The following is a 19,681-nucleotide window of genomic DNA, read 5'->3' as shown; positions in this document are numbered from 1 at the left end:
CTTGTGCGGCTGCTCTTCTTGGACTTCAGCTCAGCCTTCAACAACTTGTATAAATATATTTTTTAAGTGGCGTGGACCTTGTACTAAAACGCTTTGACAACACACTGTTTGTGGAGAGCGTCGCACTCTCCTCTTTGTTTGATTTGCGGGAAGAGTTCAACCCAGAGGCTTCAAAATCAGCAGAGGTCCGTCTATCTAGGTCATAAGGACAAAAAGGAGACAACAGAGGTGAGTTGCTATGTTGTGTATTTTGAAAATATAAATGAAAAACTTTATTATATTTCTGTTAGGAATTCATAGTTATTTTTTCCTCATTTATTGTCTGTGTGTTATAATAATGCAGCCATTATTATTAACATAATTAGAATTGTCGGTGATCAAATATTACCCCAGGGGTCTCCAGCATCATCCCCCCCGGGCAAAAGCCCCCTAAGGACACCTGAGTAGCCAATGGACAGGTTCTGAAAATAGCTCACCAGTAATGGGTCATAGTGATCCTACAGGAAATGTGATTTCTAACTGGCATTGTGTTTTTGAAGTGGACTAAGCCTATTTTAACATAAAAACTAACAATTACAACCTGGTAATAAAATGATAAAATTACATTTTTTCAAATGTATACTAAATTTGTAGCCCTTCATGCCAATCAATAACAAGTAGCTCTCAGCTTAAACGATTGGTGACCCCTGCTCTCCACAATGTCACTTTAAAAGAGGTTATATGCAAAAATATGGGTCAATATTTTTACGAGTATGAGTTTACAGTACAGTAAACCCCATGTGCATGCTTTACCTCATTTAGCTATGATTGATCTCTTGTCAGGTGGGTTTGTTTCAATAGCCAGAGAGGAGCATGTTCTCGCAACTGCTGTTGTGGGCATGTGCCACCCTGCCAGGTCTGCTGTTGGCCTCCCAAGCCAGTCTACTGGTGGAGGGGGAAGACGCTGGCACCAGGATCTGCAAACCTGCCCCATACTGGAACATTAAAGGACAAGCACCGATGCAGGCACTGCTTGGAAGCGTGGTGGTGGTTGCACTGCTGAAGGCTAGCTGACAGTTCTGTCTCACTCAGGCCACCAAGTAAGAAGAAAGATGAATATTAGTGTCAATGGTGGGGAAAACAAATTCCCGTTTCTTTGTGTGCATCTACAGAATCAAAGGCCTGCGTGACAAGTTGAACCGCAGCAACTTGACTGAAGTATCTTTCATGATAGTAAATGAGCAAGACCCTCTTTCCCGGGCAATGTACTGGGAGCTGAAAAGAAAAGCTCCTCCTGAAGTTCCAGTTTACCAACAGACTCCATTTCAAAATGATGTATGGGAGGTGCTAGATGGGAATAAAGATGACTTCCTCATCTATGACAGGTAACTCCAAATCTAATTAAGAAGTAAGATACACTGTTACTCAATCAGATTCGACTGATTGAAATAGTAGACCAGTAGTCTGAAACGCCCAGCTCGCGAGCAAGATATGGTTATTTCAATAAGTACGCCTGGCTTGGAGATAAAACAAGGACATTGATAAACTTCTCTTCATCATTCTAATTTCAGTATGTGAGAAGAAGGTTCGGTCAAGAATATAAAAGGCAAAGTTCCAACTACAGTTTACATTCACAGCGTTACACCAGCAGATACCGTTACGTGTACGTTACCATGGAATCGGGCATATAGAATCTTATTAAACAATGTATGTTCACTGTTGCGACACTTTATAATGAAAACCCATATAACTAACTATAAACACTTGCAAAAGCCAGCCAAGCACCCCGAGCAGTAGGGGTTGGGTGGATCTCTGCACAGTGTGCACTCCCCTCTCTCTTCCTCTCGTCCAGCGCCATCAGTGCTATGTATGACTCTTTTGGCTTGGAGATAAAATTCACTATTTTAACGCATCCAGGCTAGGAGTGCAACATTGTACTGGCGACGGGCTCTGTAGTGCTTCTCTACCTTTAAGAATGGTAAGAAGGAATTTCGTTAGGATTTTTTTTTCAGCCAGTGAGATGTACGAGAATACACATGACAGTGAGATGTCTTTTTTTTTATTGCCCAGATAGCGTAGTATGCTCAAGTTATTAAAAATTGATGGACATTTACGACGAACGTTTGTAGATGTCGGAGATTTGCATCTATATAACAATGGGGGACAAATAATGACTACTCGATTTCCAAGCTTGTAACTGTGACCAAGTCACATAGTTGAAGGTAAACACAACTGTATCTTTCTCGTTTGCAGGATTTTGTGACATTTTTACAAACAAACTCTGCTCTCACCTTTGTTTGAAACCATTATTTATGCCAAAAATAACGGTGAAAATGAGCCTCAACGATCTTTATTGCGGGAGGGAGACACGTTTTAAGTGGTATTCTTGTTGATATGGGACACAAGCTCTGGAATTATTGTCTTAATTTCCTTGCTATCAAATCACCAAATGCCACACAGTGAAATACAACACACTGTCTAGGTGGATTTTTTTAGATTTTAAAATATATGGTGTGGTTCTCCCCAAAAAATAAAATTAATAAGAATTCAAAAAAATCAATCAAGAATTGCTTGCCTTTTCTGTGATCCATTTCCCCCCATTGCATATCCCTGCAAGAGAGCATTCTTTCGTCATAACTTCAAATTTCAAAGATAATTTTATATATATTTTTGGGTTTATCCAGGTGTGGTCTTCTCACATTCCATATAGTTCTGCCATACAGCTTTCTTCACTACCCCTATGTAGAGGCTGCCATCAGAGCCACCTATCAGAAAAACATCTGCAACTGCTCTGTAAGTATACAAACTTTATTTTACACTAGTGAATTGCAACTTTATTTATTTTGTTTTCTGTTCCCTCTGTTAAATATTTTTTCACACCCATGTATTCTCACCCAGTCAAAGCGTTTTGTGTTGGATTTATTTGAAAAATATGCATACCATGGTCTGATATATGAAGCTTTGGAGTTGCATATGAAAGAAATAAATAATTCTGAATACAAATTACACTTTAAATGTACAAAAATTGTTAAGTTTATAGTTTAGTAGACACTCAAAATAATGAGAGATGGCATCAATGAATTGCATCTTGCAGAGAGAACAGGAGAGGACTGTACAAAAAAAAGAATGCCAAATTCCAATTCTGTTCTAAATGCCCTTCCCCGGGCCCTTTATTTTTATTAAATCACCAAGATTAAAAAGATCAACCCTTAAGAGTGTGGAAATCGAAGAACATTATTGGCTGATAATGACTATAATGTAGGTCAAGTAATGTTTATTTGTATAGCCCTTAATCACAAGAATTCTCAAAGGGCTCTAACAGACTACAGATTATTATTACACCCTCCCCTGATCTAAAACCTACATGAGCGCAAGGAAAAACTCAAAACCTCAGCATGAGAAAATTTGGAAACCTTGAGAAGGGGCCGCACATGAGATTATCCCCTTACAGGATGACCAGGCTGCAACAAACAATACACAGATGTCGTTGCATAACAATTAAAATGACGCTTAACAGTTAGCAATGAGGCATACTATGCAATCTCCTTTGCAATTTTAAAAAGAGGTTAAACTATTTTCTATAGAGCGGACTGGTTTAATGTCTGACAATAATCCCGCGGCCCGTGTCAATGATAATATCAGTAATAACTACATTAACAGTAATAATAAACAATTATAACATTAATAATAGTAAATAATAATGAGCCTAAATACACTGTCTAATCACAAGAGCACTAACGATGTAGATGACATGTGAAAAGTCGTCATATTTTATCATCATGTTATTTTTACCTACGGTACCAGTGACAAATGCTGAAGGATGGAGAAAACAGAATGTTGCCCTAAATGATATAAATGAATGCAAAAAAGCATGACAAGTGAAACAACTCTTTGGTGTATCTTATAATGAACTAGACTATTATGTAAATTAAAAAGAAACGGATCGTAACTTTTCTTTGCGTTCTTTGCAGCCCATTAAAGGGGCGTGGTTACTGCTTATAGTTTAAGCATAACCCCCAGTTAAGCCTTAACCTATAAGATGAGTAAACCACAGAAGTACTGAACTCAACTTAGTCGGGCCCTGCTCGTAAAAGGAAGTCTCCAAAGCGGATGAGGCCCCTCGAACATGTCAGCATTCAAAAGTCCCACAATAACTGAAAATATGTTTAACTATAATCGAGTAAATGCAGACAAAAACCTTTGACAACCCACATATACATGAACATCATAGCAGAATGTCCATTGTGTAATCTTTACCCTCACCTGTCACATTACGTAGGTAGGCTGACTTCAATATAGAATGAGATCTCCTTATTTGTCAGAACAAATATGAGATCCCAAAGATCATCTGAATAGTAACATTTTTTCCACAGGCGAATTCTTCAACAGTGAATGGCCCGGTCTTAAAGAATCATACGCTGACAAATTCTGCCAACATTAGCACAGCGTCACCCAAACAACAAGTAGATACAGATGATCTGGAAATGACAGCATCAACTCCTAAAATGATTCCTGTAGTCAACAAGCATCATACTCATTATCATCATCTCCCTCACGGGCACCAAAATCAGTCACATCCTCAGCAGGACCATAACGGAACTCTGGGTGTCAATCATCAACATCATTATCACTCTCGTACAACCTACAACCACAGCCTTGATACTTTATAAAAATGATTAGGAAAAACATTGACTTAGATTTGGGGCTTGCTGGGTTTCATAATCGGATATTAGCAAAGTTTGTTGGGCACATGGCGAAATCCGTGCTGTTGTCGAATGTCTGTGTGTGGAAATAGTCTCTTTCATTCCTGGTGAGTTTTCCTGTTTATGAAGTCTCCAGTTTGGAACCTGGTAACAGGAAGCTGCAGATGGATGCGTGAGGAGAAAAACTTTGGATTGACAGCTGTTCTTTCTCGGACATGAAACAGAGGATGTCGCCCATTGACTCTTATCAAATCACCTGCAAGTTTATGGACAAATAATAGGGTTGTGGCAGGATTTGGGGGAATTCTTCACTGCTTTGTGTTTCATTTTTGTCACAGTCGCCCCTCTGTTACATAAATGATTTTCAGTTTTTTTGATCGAAAATCTGTGAAACCTTACAGTTTCGTTCTGCACTCACAAGCCCAGAGAATTCTGTTAACAACGATTTTGTAAATAAAAACCTCAATGGAACTTCAGTGTCATTTTACTCGTCGTGTCTTGCAACCTGAATGTTAAACGAAGAGAGATTTTTGGTCTTTAAAGATATTTTATTATATTTTATAAGTTGTTTTTTGAGTAAATTACTTAAAAGATCCCTTGTAAAATAAGCAGCACAAATGTGATTTTTTATTTATTTATTTTGGAACGGGTTTTTTTTTAAAGAGAAACTTTGTAATATTTGACCACTAGATGTTGCTGTATTGTACATGCAACTAGTGATCTACTAGTATTTATAAAAATTCCTAATTATATGACAGTTTAATGTGGATGTTTTAATCTGAACCGTCATAACTTTAGGAGTATTTCAAAAAAGCAGCACGTCTCTAGGCTATTTCTATCAAAAGAAATGATTTTTTTTTTTTTTTTTTTTTTTTTTTTCAAAAAAAATGCAAACCTAATGCTGTCTCTGACCGCTAGAAGGCAGTGCTGAGTTGTATAGCGTGGTGAGCTGGTTCTGGTGTAAAACTGCATTCACTCAATTTACAATTAACCAGTTAACTCATTCAATGTCAAATGTGAAAATCTTTTCCCATTGTTTTTGAATAATTGCATTTATGCCAACCTTTTGACATCAACTGGCAGTCGATTCTAGCGCGCAATCTATTTTTAAGAACAAAACAAAATCTATCTCCAGAAAATATTTGCTTTTAAAATAATGCCTTTTTAAAACCGTAAGTGGAAAACTTATCAAAATGGAAATCGAATGCGATCATTGGAGCAGTTTATTCATGCTCAAAAGACTTAGTCTCGCTTCAAAATAGAGCGTAGACTAAAATATTAGTCTTGAGATCAAGATTTTTTTGTTGTTGATTTTTTTTTTTAAAAAGAGGTAGATTTTTTTCAAAACACAGTAGACGTTCGTAAGGAGTGGTAGTCTAATGCAGTGATTTTCAACCACCGTGCCGCGACACACTAGTGTGCCGTGAGAGATTATCCAACGTCACTTTTAAAATTTAAATTTTTATAAAACATTTATGAATCATTTTCTGAAAATATTATGTCATTTTCAAGTGTCTGTGCTGTAAAAACTGGGGCTATTTTAAATTATATTGTCATTAAACATACTGTTCAGTTTCATTTAATAACATTTTTGGTTAATGGTGTGCCGCAAAATTTTTCCAATGTAAAATACTTGCCCTGGCTCAAAAAAGGTTGGAAAATACTGGTCTAATGTGTAAAGTGTTGAGAGGTGTGTAGATGTATTGTGTTTAGAAAGGATCCCTTGTCATTTCTGATTATAATATATAAGGTAGGTTACAATTGTAGTCAGAACGATAAATGATAATGAAAATCAAAGCTAAAATGTTGGTATTCTTCTACTGATCCGGTCGGCCTCAGAACAGAAAGTCTGTATCCTGCCCCGGAGCCAAACTGAGTTAGACATACCTGATTTACCACTAAAGATTTACTTTCAAGTCCGGTATTACTAAACCAAAACTTAAAAGAAAGCAAATCTTCTCCACTATAATTTAAAAAAGTAAGCATTTAAACTGTTAACCCATTTAGACGCGGTGAGTCTGACCTGTACAATAGGATTTCTGTTGGAAACGAGATATTCCTGTATGGGGGAAGGGGATATTCCAGAAAGGGCGGTTTGCTGACTCACGTCAAATGTTTCCACCTCCTTTACAAGCAGAAAAGAAATTAAATACACTTTGTTGAAAATTCCAGTTCTTAGAATGGTTTAAAGAGATTATTTGTTCAACTGTGGATTGACACAAAGTAATCTGGGTGCAGTTACTGGATCTGCTATCCTCCCTCATTCTTAGTATAAGTAGTCCATAGCCCTGAATGCCTTGATGCTTTTATTTGACGTTTTGTTGACTCATAATCACAATCACACCCATGAAGGTTGCTCAAGGTTTCCTATTTTCTTCCTGCTGAGGTTTGTTAGTCTTTCCTTGCCCTCATGTTGGTTTAAGATCAGTGGATGGCGTGATTGTAACCTGTGCAGAGCTTTGAGTCATTTTGTGTTTAGGGGCTATACAAATCAATGTGACTTGACTTGTAAACAACACAAGGAATCTATCACCAGTCCTACTGAATACTGTAAATACTATATTTCAGTTTCCCGTATTCAGGCAAAGCAATTAGATACATTGGGAAGTAAAGTTCTTTGGGTTGTTATCATTAAATTACCACACCTCCCCCATGAATGTTACAGGTATGTAAGGTGGCGGCTTAGTATATTTAGAATGGTCGACGAGCCTTATCTTCAGTACAGTCTGCGAACTGGATTGTATGATCTTTATTGCTTTCATATTCCAACACAACACAGATCTTTATTTAAAACTTGCAGAAAAAAAATACTTACACTCCCAAATGAAACACTAGAAATAGTTAGAGCATTTTAGAGCTGTCGCTAGGAGGCAATATGTGCCAGTTGTATTGTTGTAAAACAGGAAATGCTTCAATGACAAGTTCGACTGTACAGATGCAGACGTTTGAAATAAGAAATGACTGACCGGTGTTAGAACTAAGGAGGAAAATTAGAGTGATCACCACCTAAATGGAGGTAAGTGATATTTCTATACATTTTTAAATAAAAATACCATAATACAATTTAGATGCATAGGTAGCATAGTCTGAGAGTATTCAGCAGAAGTATGAATGATCCGTTGAAAGGTTCCAGGGGTAGCCAACCCGGTCCTCCAGAGCTGCATGTCTTGCATGTTTTTGGAGTTTCTCTGCTCCAATACACGCGATTCCAATCACCTAGATTATTATCAAACTCCCACACAACTTGGCAACAAGCTGAAAATTTGCAACATCAATTTGAGCATAGAGGAACTCCAAAACATGGTGGACATGCGGCGCTCAAGAACCGGGTTGGCCACCCCTGTGTTAGGCTAACTACCTACAATAGCAGGTAGCCCTCAATGTTATAATAATATAATAATAATAATTTCCTTGTATTGTCATTCTGTGTAACAATGTACACAGAACGAAATGTCGATTGCATCTGACCCGATGCAGCCGCAGCCAAGAGAGGGCGCCTCATTGTGAAAGTTTTCCTCAATTTTTTAGTTCACCATAAATAAACAGAAGGGTTAGGCTTTGAATTTATTCTGTTTATAATAAGAAAATAAATTCTTTATAAATAATGTGTAAACAATTTCAATCAATCAATGATGGGGTTTAAAATTTGAACTTGTGCAGTTCACAATTTTGAAAGAACAGTCATGCCCCTAGTCATTTTTTTACATTTTTTTAGTCTTGACAACAAAGTTGATAGAGAGGTGTTGTGGCAAGTGATGGTGATGTATGGAGTGGGTGGAAAGTTGTTGGAAGCATTGAAGAGTTTTATATGAACAGCAGAGCATGTGTAAGAGTAGGGAGTGAGACAAGTGAGTGGTTCCCTATGTTGACTGGTGTGAGACAGGGGTGTGTGATGTCACCATGGCTGTTTAATGTGTACATGGATGGTGTGGTGAGAGAGGTGAATGCAAGAGTATTTGGCAGAGGTGTAGACATGATGGACAACAGTGGAACAGTGTGGCAGGTAAGTCAGTTGTTGTTTTCAGATGACACAGCGCTTGTGGCTGATTCTGAGGAAACATTGAGAAGGTTGGTAACGGAGTTTGGAAGAGTATGTGATAGGCGTAAGTTATGTGTCAATGTTGGGAAGAATAAGGTGATGAAGTGTTCATGTGATGGAGTGGGCATGATGTTAGAAATCAGGTTGCATGGACAGGTGCTGGAAGAAGTTGAGAGCTTTAGGTACTTGGGTTGTGATGTGGCTGCAGTTGGTGGAATGGAGTGTGAGGTATTGCACAGAGTGAATCAAGGAAGCAAGGTTTTGGGTGCTCTGAGGAGAGTGATGAACAACAAGAGTATGAGTATGGATGTTAAGAGGGGACTGTATGAGAGTGTGATTGTGCCGACTGTGTTGTATGGTGCAGATACTTGGAGCCTGAACGCAGATTTAAGAAGAAAGTTTGATGTTTTTGAGATGAAGTGTTTGAGAACTATATTAGGAGTCACAAGATTGGATAGACTGAAAAATGAAATTGTGAGAGACAGAACAGGAGTAGTCGTGGAACTGAGCAAGCGTGTGGATAAGAGAGTACTCGGTTGGTTTGGACACATGGAGAGGATGGATGAGGAGCGAATGTTGAAGAGGATCTACAGAGCAGAAGTCAATGGAAGGAGATCAAGAGGAAGGCCGCGATTGACGTGGATGGATAGTGTTATGAGTGCACTACAGGAAAGAGGTCTAAATATAATGGAAGCTAGAGCTCTTGTTGAGGATAGGAAGGAGTGGAGAGGTGTTGTGAAAGGATAGTGGGATTGTAGACGCGTTCTTAAGGATGGGCTGGGCACCCGTATGATGCGGCAGGGGTAAACCAGTGAAAGCTGTCGGGCCCTGCTGTTGAACAAAAGAGTGTGTTGTGTCACCCTGACCCGAGTGACATGGACGCTTTCTGGTGTCCCATTTCATCTGGAAGGACGAAAGCATGACCAACTTGGGTGCCGAGGTGCCTAACTTGTTTGGGTGTTTGGGCAATTGGGTTGGCCATGGTCCAAAAATGTTTCTTTTTTAATGCTATTTATTTCCCTTTTATTTTCTTTGTTATTGTATGTGTGTGTCTTGCTGTCTATCACCCCTCTTGAGGGATATGACCAAGGTAGATAGATAGTCTTGACAACATCTTTCTGTTTTGCTAGCGTACAAATGAAAGATGTTGACCGAACTTACTCCTTAGCTAGGTCACTCACACGAACGCATTGATTGTCTGTTATTTACTTCTTCATTTCTATTGACCTCATCCTCCTTTTTTTTCTCGGAAAACACCTCATATTCTTCTACTGAACTCATGGTTAATGTCACAGAGAGTCACAAAATGGAATTGGTTATGATAAAAGCAAACTTACTGCGTAATATTAACGAGTGGGCGGGATCAGCTGTCTGATGCTGGAAAGCATATTTGCCAACTGGGACGAGCTGATTCTGATGATGACTGGTCTCTAGAGGTAGCCTCTGGGACTGCACGTAGCTTGGATTTAGCCTCGTATCTAGAGAAAGATTGTTGTCCCATATACAACTCGTCTTATCGAAATTCTTGTGTTTTTCGTATAAATGGGTACCACTGTATGTCCTTTTAGGTTATTGTTAGAAACCCAACAGTTCATTCTAAGTATGTAAATTGAATTGCTTCATACTCAGTGGTAACTGTTTTTATGTAAATCCAGGGTTCCCCAGGACTCACCATTTGGCAAAAAGCCTATTTAAATTACCATAGACTTCTGGAAAATGGAGGTATGTATTTATTATCGTTTCTTTTGGCACAAACATCTGGTAAAGAAACGTTCTTCAGTTCTTCGTTTACTTTTTTCTTTAGACAAGAGGATTGAAGACTGGTTGCTGGTCTACTCCCCTGTCCCTGTCAGCTGTCTAATACTGGGATACCTCTTCATTGTTTGGTCTGGGCCAAAGCTAATGGCAAAGAAGGAGCCCATCAACATCAAACTTGTGTTAATAGTGTACAATTTCTTAATGGTGTGCTGGTCCGCGTACATGTTCTATGAGGTAGGAATATGGGACACTGGTATTCCTTTCCATCCAAACAAAAATGAAAACGCAAGCAAATGTGAATTTCCCTGCAGGGATGAATAAAGTATCTATCTATCAAATTCAGAGACATTTACCAACTGCTCAATCTCAATTCAATTTTGGTACATGGTTATCCTGTCTGTTGCTGCAATGGCTCATGACAGTTACAATGGTGTTTACAAATTGGCAACCGCAGTCGTTCCACATTTCTCTGTTCGAGCTCATGGACAGCAGTTATCAAATGGGGTACGTCTACCTCTGGAGGAACATAGAGAACATGTATGGGGTATGTGAAATGTTGAAATAAAAGAAAAAAATAACATTTTTTTTTTCACAATTTAGGAAGATCCAACCTAAATCTAATCAGTCTAATCTAAATGGGCAAAAATAAGCAGTGTGTGTGTGTGTTTGTGTGTGTGCGTGCGTGCGTGCGTGTGCGTGTGCGCGTGTGTTTTACTTATAGGCTCCGATACAGCTGAACAGTTTTTCGTGAAGATTTATTGTTTTCCCCTAAGCCACCACGTTTGTCTTTAGCCAGATTTTGTGTAAAAGAAAAAAACAAAACTCAAACAAAATCGATGAACATTTGATTTCCTATTGTCTTCTTTTGGAGGTTCTTTAACGCCAAATTGGGTACTGCAGCCCGACCTCTCCAAACAATCCAATCTTGTGTCAGCCCAGCAATGCCAGGCCATTTTGCTTGTAACACGCAAAACTAATGTATTCAGAAGACTCTCAAAATAGTTACAGTATGAACATGTACACTAAAATAGTCTAGGTCAAAAAAGTATTGACTACCGAAAATTAAGAAAAAACAAAACAAAACAAAGAAATAAATTAACAAAGAAAAAAATGTGACATAAGTCTGTTATTTAAAAAATATATATATATCCTACAATGGGGTATCTTTGTTGAAAATGACAACAAAAAATGTGGGTCATTTTGTTTTAAACCCATCGTATTGAGCTGTTTATCTCAAAACATACCCTGTAACCAGAGCACAAGGCGTAAATAAGCAAGCTAAGGGCCCTGTCACACAGCCGTTTGCGTCTGTATCGCGGGTAAAATTTTGCATTTTTTTTTTTTTTTTTTTTTTTTTTTTTTTTTTTGCCCGTGGTTGCCCGCGATGGAAAATGCGCAAAATAGGCCAACCCGCTGTTCATCGGTGGTATGCCCGCAAAACAGACGCCGGCGACTGTTCCGCTGCCTCATCGCGTCATTTCCGCGTGTGGACCACGGGTATAAAAGCTGCCGAGCCGGGCTGTAGAAATCATAACCGCTCAAGACACAGTCCCGTGAAGATCAAGATTTCAAGCTATGGCACCGAAGAAGCCAATATGCTATTATTGTAATAGTTTTTCATTTTTATTTTATTATCTTGTTATGAAATGAAAAGAAATGTCAAGAAATAAAAATGGATTAAGACGAGGTCACTACGGTGACGGGGATCCATGTTCACCCCTTGACGTCTCGAGCACAACTGACGTGTGCTCGGCAAATCGCGTTGAATATGCGCGGAGAAAGGCGTTTGACCGTCACACGCGTTACACACGCTAATTCACGTGATTCAGCCGTGTTACAGACACAATACAAACGTGCTATGACCGTGCTCAACCCGCGATTACCCGCTAAAATTCCGCGTCCTACCTGCGTGTAACCGCGGCCGTAGCACGTCGTTCCGCGTCTGTACCGCAAGTTATCCGCGTGTGTACCACGTGTGCCGCCCGCGGTTACCCGTGGTCTAAAGTTTTGAGCAGCGCAAAACTTTTTCGCGCGGCCAACCACGTGTGAATTTCCGACCGCGTGTAAAGCACGGCTGTATCTCGTCTGTATGGCGATCTCAAAGCGTCCAACAGCGTCTGCTTCACAGGCAGAAATTTCTGGCCGTGATTCAGCCTCGATACAGACGCAAACGGCTGTGTGACCGGGCCCTAAGCAGCCGCTTAGGGCCCGGTCCACTGGGGGGCCCCCAAGAGTGGTTAACTTTTTTGGTGCCACCAATGTCCCCAGTGTCACTTTGCGTGTCCACTCAAAAATACATCTACAGAAATACAATAAATACTACGACACAATAACTACAAAACTAAATATCAAATATAGTGCTTAAAAACAGGGACCTCATGTATTATTTTGTTTTCATTCTGAAAATAAAAAATCACTGTAGAATTACCATGAAAATACTACTACAGTAATACTATAATACAAAATACTACTACAGAATGACTTAACCCCCCCCCAAAAAATACAAAAAGACAACTACAGTAATATTACAAAAATACTAAAGAAATATGACAAAAATACTACTATGCAAATACTACAAAAATTCCACAAAACTACTAAAATATTGCTATAGAAACACATCAATTATACTTCTACTGAAATACTAAAAGGATATATATATGGGGCAGGGCGCTGGTTAGCGCGTGTCCGGCACAGTTTTGAGGTCATGGGTTCAAATCCAGCTACCAACCTTCCTGTGCGGAGTTTTCATGTTCTACCCGTGCTTGCGTGGGTTTCCTTTGTATTTGCTTTACACTTTAGCACAAAACATAGCCGACTTGTGGTACATGAATTATGTTTTTTTTTACCCTGAACATTCTATATTTTTCCACTTTGTGCATGTTGCTCTATTTCCTGTTTTTGTGCTATCTAAACTGTTCTGTCTTTGCAGTTTACAGTATCATCATGGAAGGCTAATTACAGTCTGTTATGCCAGCCAGTTGACTACAGCAACAGTGTTCTGGCCTTGAGAGTAATACATGCCACACAAATTCATAATTGAAATGCACTGTAAAATGATGTTATTTTAAAAATATCCTTATTTGTGTGACTATTTTTGTGCAGATGGCAAGAGTGTGCTGGATGTTCTACGTGTCTAAATATGTCGAGTTCTGTGACACAGTCAGTATGACTTTATGTGTAATAGTGTACAGAATGATTTTGATTTCTTGTTTAAGGGGCATTGCGTAATATATTGCACCTCCTTGTGGTGAATATAACTTATTTAATTAAAATAAATATTGATTGTAATAATAAGCAAAAATACATAATCGAGCATAAAAATATGCATTTTTAAAAATGCTCATAGGTCAGGAAATTTGAATTCATTTTACAAAACATGAGTCTCACTTAGAGCAAGCTGGCCATCTTGCTGCTACTGCTACCCACAAAAAACAAAAACCTTGTGAAAGTGGTTTGATGAATCTAATCGTTAAAGCATTGCAAACAAAGTTATGGTATTGGTATCCGAAAAATACACTGAAATGCAAATAAAGATAAGATAATGTTCATATGGAAAAAGTAATAAGTATAAGTTTCTATAAGTGATTTGTAGCAATGGTTCACGGATCCCTTAACCGCCTGGGTCATCGAGGACGCAACTCTGGACAACTGTTGACGGCCCCTGGCCTGTTTACGGGTCTGGGACGAGTAGGCACCAGTCCATTGCCTAATGTGGTTGGCCCAGTTCTTTTTCAGTCTTCCTCTCCTCCTGACCTCTTGGACTGTGCCCTGGAGGATGATCTTGGCCAGTCTTGATGATCTTGTGACGTGACCATACCACTGAAGTTTCTGTCTTCACACAGTTACTCGTAGTAATGTGGTTTCTGATTGTGTTGCGCACCGTTTCGTTTGCCACATGGGCTATGTAGCTGATCCCTCGACGTTTCCTGTAGCATCCTATTTCCATGGTCTGGATTTTCTTTTCCAGTTTATGTCTTTCAAGCTTAGAAGAAGATGGAAGTAACCAGCGCTTGCATAAGTTTGATCTTTGATTTCACGGCTACGTCCTTGTCCTTCCAGATGGGTTTAAGTCTGGCAAGTGGGGCTGTGGTTTGACCTATCTTGGCCATAATTTCTGGTTCTGAACACGTTTCTCATATGACAGCTCCAATATATTTAAATTTGGTTACAGGTTCTAGCCATGGTATTAACTGGATACCCCATATAAATAGTATACAACCCAAATTAGCAAAGAACACAGCAGTGATGAGTAAATTCGGCCATTTATTTGACCAAAAAACCTTCAAATAATGTACAGTTCATTAATCTTGCTTCATTTAGGTTATTTTATAAAGGGAAATACATATGGAGGGAATGTAGAAACATTTATGCGTGTTGGGTTTTGAGCGTTAACCCAATTGAAGGGTCAGTTCCCTTCAAGGGTGCACAAATAAGGGTATGGCGCCAGCCCCGAGACTGGGATGTTGTGGTTCAAGCCTCGGCCGAGTCATACCCAAGACTTAAACATTGGTACCCGTTGCCTCCCTGCTTGGCGTTCAGCATTAGGGGTTGGAATTGGGGGGTTTGGTCACCTAATGACTCCCAACACCTCAGTTGGGTTGAGCGAGGGGGCTGGGAATTCTCTCCTCTGAATCAATCTCCCAAAAAAGAGTCAGAAATGGCTCTAGCTATCTCCCACTAGGGGGATATGGCTGTGGTATATATGTGTGTGTATATATATATATATATATATATATATATAATTTGATTACAAAGCCAGTAACAAACAAGGGGTCACAAAACACAAAATCTCGGTTTCGGTTGCACTACAAAATACAGAGGCATTTAGTGGTCAAATATTGCACAGTGTCCCTTTAATCTAGTCCCGTCAGAGTACTTGTGCAAATGAATAATGCTCTATTTGTGTAAATCAGATTTTTTTCATCTTGAGGAAAAAAAACAGTCAGCTGACCTTCCTCCATGTCTACCATCACAGCACTATGATCTTAAACTGCTGGGTGGGCTTGAAGTACACACCAGGTGGTCAGTGTGAGTAGTCTACACACAAAATACTGCAGTATTCTGTCTTACGTCCGCACGTATGTACTACGCTTGTCATATGTGTCCCTAGCTTTCTTTTGTGGCCTGGTTAACTCCCTTATTCACGTCGTGATGTATTTCTACTACGGCCTGGCAGCGTTTGGACCGAGTATGAACAGATATCTGTGGTGGAAAAGTTACCTCACGATCCTACAGTTGGTAATTATTTGTCACGTTCTTGTGTGTACTGTATATCAGGGATGTCCAAAATACTGCCTGTGGGTTAACTCATACCTGTCAACCTCCACCGCTCCATGCCCGCACAAACTGTCGTATTTTACCGTACAAAATACAAAATAATCGTACACCATATTTATTTATTTTTGGGAATGATGCATGATGGGAAATCACCAGGTGGCAGACGCATGCGATTGACAAATTTGCGTTTTTCCGTACAGATTTCCTTGTACGTCGTACTCGTCTTAAAATAGATAAAAAACATACTTTGTACGGCAAAACCGTACAGGTTGACAGGTATGGTTAACTGCCGCCTCTGGTCAAATATTACTCAGCCCGCAGATTTCACCATTGAATTAAAAACAACTGGTTCAAAGGTGATACCCTGTTCAGTAAAGTGATAGTGTGTATCATTTATTACTTCTTATTGGTAAAACAATAACAAAATAAAAAATAAAAATCACTAAAAATAATATTTTAAAAATAAGCAAAAAAAATGCATGAATGATCATATAAACATGCATTTTGAAAACCAATTGTAGGTCGAGAAATTTGCATTTATTTTATATGAGATGACCCTCACCTCAAAGGAAGCTGACATGATTGTCCGCGATCTTGTCAGTTAGTTAGCCAAAACATTCACAAAGGCCTGGCAAAAATATGAAGAAAATGGTGCGGCTTGGCCACTTTGAGTGTTCGCAGTTTGTGTTTTTCATTGTGACTTTTAGTACTCGTTTTCAGTTGCACAACCCAATACAGCAACATCTGGTGGTCAAGTAATAAACACTTCACTGTCCCTTATAACAGAAAATAGTGCAATTTTAGGTTTTCCCACAAGAGAGCAGCAGCACTCTGCCAAGCTTTGTGAACACCCTAGAATCCATTTTGTGTACTGAGGCTCAAAAGCAACTATAAATACGTATAAGGCGACTTCATTTTTTCAGTTTTAAAATGTCAGTCTTTGTTTAATTTCAACTTGTACATGGTTTGAAATAAACTTTAAATAATTTATCAATACAATTCATAATCCAAGTACATACCTGTCAACCTCCACGGCTCCGTGCCCTTGCAAACTCGTATTTTCCCTTACAAAATACAAAAAAATCTTACGCCATATTTTTTTTTCCCAAACGTGTTTATTTATGTAGTTTAACATGTTACATTGTACATGTGTTTTGTTATATCATATATATTGTTAAGTAACATTTTGTTATGAGATCCTGAGTTGCTCGACATGAATGAGGTTTATTATAAAAAAGTTAAAAAATTAAGTAGCTTAGACGTTCAATGTAGATGGAAAAATACATGCAAATATAATTAAGTAGAATACATTTTCTTATTACAATTATTAATTCATTTTATGCATGAAATTATTGTTGGTAACATACTGATTAAAGGGATAACCACCAACCTGTATTTTTTCCTTTTCTCCTTCCCTTTTTTCTTAACTTCTTTATACAACATAATAATTCGTAATATAATGCATCAAAGCAAGTGAGCCGTTTAAAATCCGGTTCTCTATAAAGAGACGGACTTCCTTTCAGTACACAACTCGACATCGTTTGACTTGATTGATTTGCCGTTTCGTGATAGTCGGTGTATACCGGATGGTACCCATAATTGACAAATTTGCGTTTTCCGCACAGATTTTCTTGAACGTTGTACACGTCGTAAAATGCATAATAAACGTACTTTGTACGGCAAAAACGTACAGGTTGTCAGCTATGCAAGTACTTGCTTAGTAGCGATCATATTGATATTTGGAATAATCCACCCAGCCTTAATATAAATGCCACTCATTAAACTTTTGTTTGAAATGATTCAAAGGTTTTCACCATTTGCTGCATTTGCTCTCTTTCTCTTTGCAGCTTCAATTTTTCCTGGTTACTCTTCACACTGTTTACAATTTGTTCGCCGACTGCGACTACCCCGACGGCCTGAACTTGATTGTCTTTGCCTACTCTCTCACTCTCATTGCACTCTTCAGCCATTTTTACCACGATCGGTACGTCACATCAAGGACAGATGATCTCAGAAAATGTAAAGTTTGACGGGGGAAAAAGGACTTTGGTGTTTGCTAGAAGGAGAATAAGGAGAGTTAGTTGATGTTGAAATTCAGATACGTGCACAAACCAGAACTTCATTACAGGTATTTCGCAACATTTTCAGCAATAATAAAATGACATGAACCTAAAACATGCTCATCATTGTTTCATGATAAATGCCTACATACTAAAAAATGTTTTTTCTCAACTCCAACAAACGTCTTTGTATTTCTAGAGCGGGAGTTGGCAACGCAGGATGTTGAAAAAGCCATAAAACTTATAAATCACCCTTGTTTGCATTTCAAGCCAACGATTATACAAATCAATTAAATACAAATCATTTATTAAAGAGATGGCAGTCATTTTAGAGTAATACATTCAAAGGATTTTTTTTCCCTATCAAAACTGTAAAACAGTTTGCAAAAATGACAATGTGTTTAGTTTCTAGACAATCATAACAAGGTTTATATTTATTTTTGAGGATAAATGCTTCAGGAAAGGAATGGGTGGATATTTCCTAATAGCTGAGTAATTTTTCCCAATGTTTTGAATATATTATTATTGTTGTTGTTTATTCTCGTATCACTCTCTTTGGTAAACAATGAACTAAATGCCACAAAAATCGAATTTCGATTGCGGCACATGAAGAATGCAACCAATAGATGGCACCAGTATCGTATGTGACTGGATGCAATTTTTGAATACGGTTTTTTTTCCATAGAAAAACGGGGGGAATTATTTGGTTTTCATGGCCTGGAGAGGGATGGGCGCCACCAGGCTTTACTTGCCCAAGAGACACCATCGGAAATGGTGTCAATACCACAATAGTCTCTCTCTCTCTCTGTCTCTCTCACTCACTCATATATATATACTGGACTGTCTCAGAAAATTAGAATATTGTGATAAAGTTCTTTATTTTCTGTAATGCAATTAAAAAAACAAAAATGTCATACATTCTGGATTCATTACACATCAACTGAACTATTTCAAGCCTTTTATTATTTTAATATTGCTGAATTTGGCTTACAGCTTAAGAAAACTCAAAAATCCTATCTCAAAATATTAGAATATCATGAAAAAGTATACAAGTAGGCTATTCAACTAATCACCTGAATTATCTAATTAACTCGAAACACCTTGCGAGGGTTTCCTGAGCCTTAAAAACACTCAGCTTGGTTCAGTAAACTAAATCACAAGTATGGGGAAGACTGCTGTCCAGAGGACCATCATTGATACCCTCCATCAGGAGGGTAAGACACAAAAAGACATTTCTCAAAGAGCAGGCTGTTCACAGAGTGCAGTTTCAAAGCATATCCACAAAAAGTCTGTTATAAGGGAAAAATGAGGCCGGAAACGCTGCACAACCAAGAGAGATGACCGCAGCCTTAACAAAATTGTGAAGAAGAGCCGCTTCCAAAATTTGGGGGAGCTTCAAAGACAGTGGGCTGAAGCTGGAGTCCAGGTATCAAAAGCCACAGTTCACAGACGTGTCCGGGAAATGGGCTACAATAGCCGTATTCCCATGGTCAAGCCACTTCTGAACTCAAGACAACGGAAGAAACGTCTGACTTGGGCTATGGAGAAGAAGCACTGGACAGTTGCAGAGTGGTCCAAAGTCCTCTTTTCAGACGAAAGCAAGTTTTGCATTTCATTTGGAAGTCAAGGCGCCAGAGTCTGGAGAAAGGCTGGAGAGGAGCAAAATCCAAGTTGCTTGAAATCCAGTGTGAAGTTCCCACAGTCAGCAATGGTTTGGGGAGCCATGTCAGCTGCTGGTGTTGGTCCACTGTGTTTCATCAAGTCCAGAGTAAATGCAACTGTGTACCAAGAGATTTTAGAGCACTACATGCTTCCATCTGCTGAAAAGCTCTACGGAGATGAGGATTTCATTTTCCAGCATGATC

General features: G+C 38.8%; 2 protein-coding genes across 4 annotated transcripts; both read left to right on the top strand.

The window, feature by feature from the left end:
- Positions 1-78: 78 nt before the first annotated feature.
- selenop2 (selenoprotein P2) lies at positions 79-5,153 on the top strand. Of its 2 annotated transcripts, none has more exons than XM_088347355.1 (5): positions 79-228; positions 823-1,079; positions 1,152-1,364; positions 2,690-2,772; positions 4,353-4,641. In XM_088347355.1, the coding sequence occupies exons 2-5, from the start codon at positions 853-855 to the stop codon at positions 4,418-4,420; spliced, it is 591 nt and encodes a 196-aa protein (XP_088203481.1). In that variant the 5' UTR covers positions 79-228; positions 823-852; the 3' UTR covers positions 4,421-4,641. The 2 variants fall into 2 exon arrangements, with proteins under 2 accessions (XP_088203481.1, XP_088203410.1); XM_088347284.1 differs by having other exon boundaries at positions 80-228; positions 2,664-2,772; positions 4,353-5,153.
- Positions 5,154-6,876: 1,723 nt separating this feature from the next.
- elovl8a (ELOVL fatty acid elongase 8a) lies at positions 6,877-17,925 on the top strand. Of its 2 annotated transcripts, none has more exons than XM_088347542.1 (8): positions 6,877-7,698; positions 10,377-10,443; positions 10,526-10,713; positions 13,409-13,489; positions 13,582-13,638; positions 15,393-15,507; positions 15,590-15,713; positions 17,604-17,919. In XM_088347542.1, exons 1-8 carry the CDS (start codon positions 7,693-7,695, stop codon positions 17,674-17,676), a joined length of 711 nt encoding a protein of 236 aa, XP_088203668.1. In that variant the 5' UTR covers positions 6,877-7,692; the 3' UTR covers positions 17,677-17,919. The 2 variants fall into 2 exon arrangements, with proteins under 2 accessions (XP_088203668.1, XP_088203592.1); XM_088347466.1 differs by having other exon boundaries at positions 6,888-7,698; positions 15,590-15,717; positions 17,604-17,925.
- The last annotated feature ends 1,756 nt before the right edge of the window (positions 17,926-19,681 follow it).

The sequence above is a fragment of the Urocampus carinirostris genome, chromosome 1, assembly GCF_059441175.1.
Source record: "Urocampus carinirostris isolate Australia breed hairy pipefish chromosome 1, RoL_Ucar_1.0, whole genome shotgun sequence".
In the NCBI taxonomy this organism is placed as follows: Eukaryota; Metazoa; Chordata; class Actinopteri; order Syngnathiformes; family Syngnathidae; genus Urocampus; species Urocampus carinirostris.
Note: the sequence above shows the minus strand (reverse complement) of the source record. Positions and strands in the feature narration are given on the sequence as shown.

Excerpts from the sequence above, each read along its gene's own strand:
- elovl8a (XM_088347466.1), top strand. Across the intron at positions 13,490-13,581 it reads ACAGTGTTCTGGCCTTGAGA|ATGGCAAGAGTGTGCTGGAT; the intron begins GTAATACATGCC and ends ATTTTTGTGCAG. Across the intron at positions 15,718-17,603 it reads ACCTCACGATCCTACAGTTG|CTTCAATTTTTCCTGGTTAC; the intron begins GTAATTATTTGT and ends TTCTCTTTGCAG.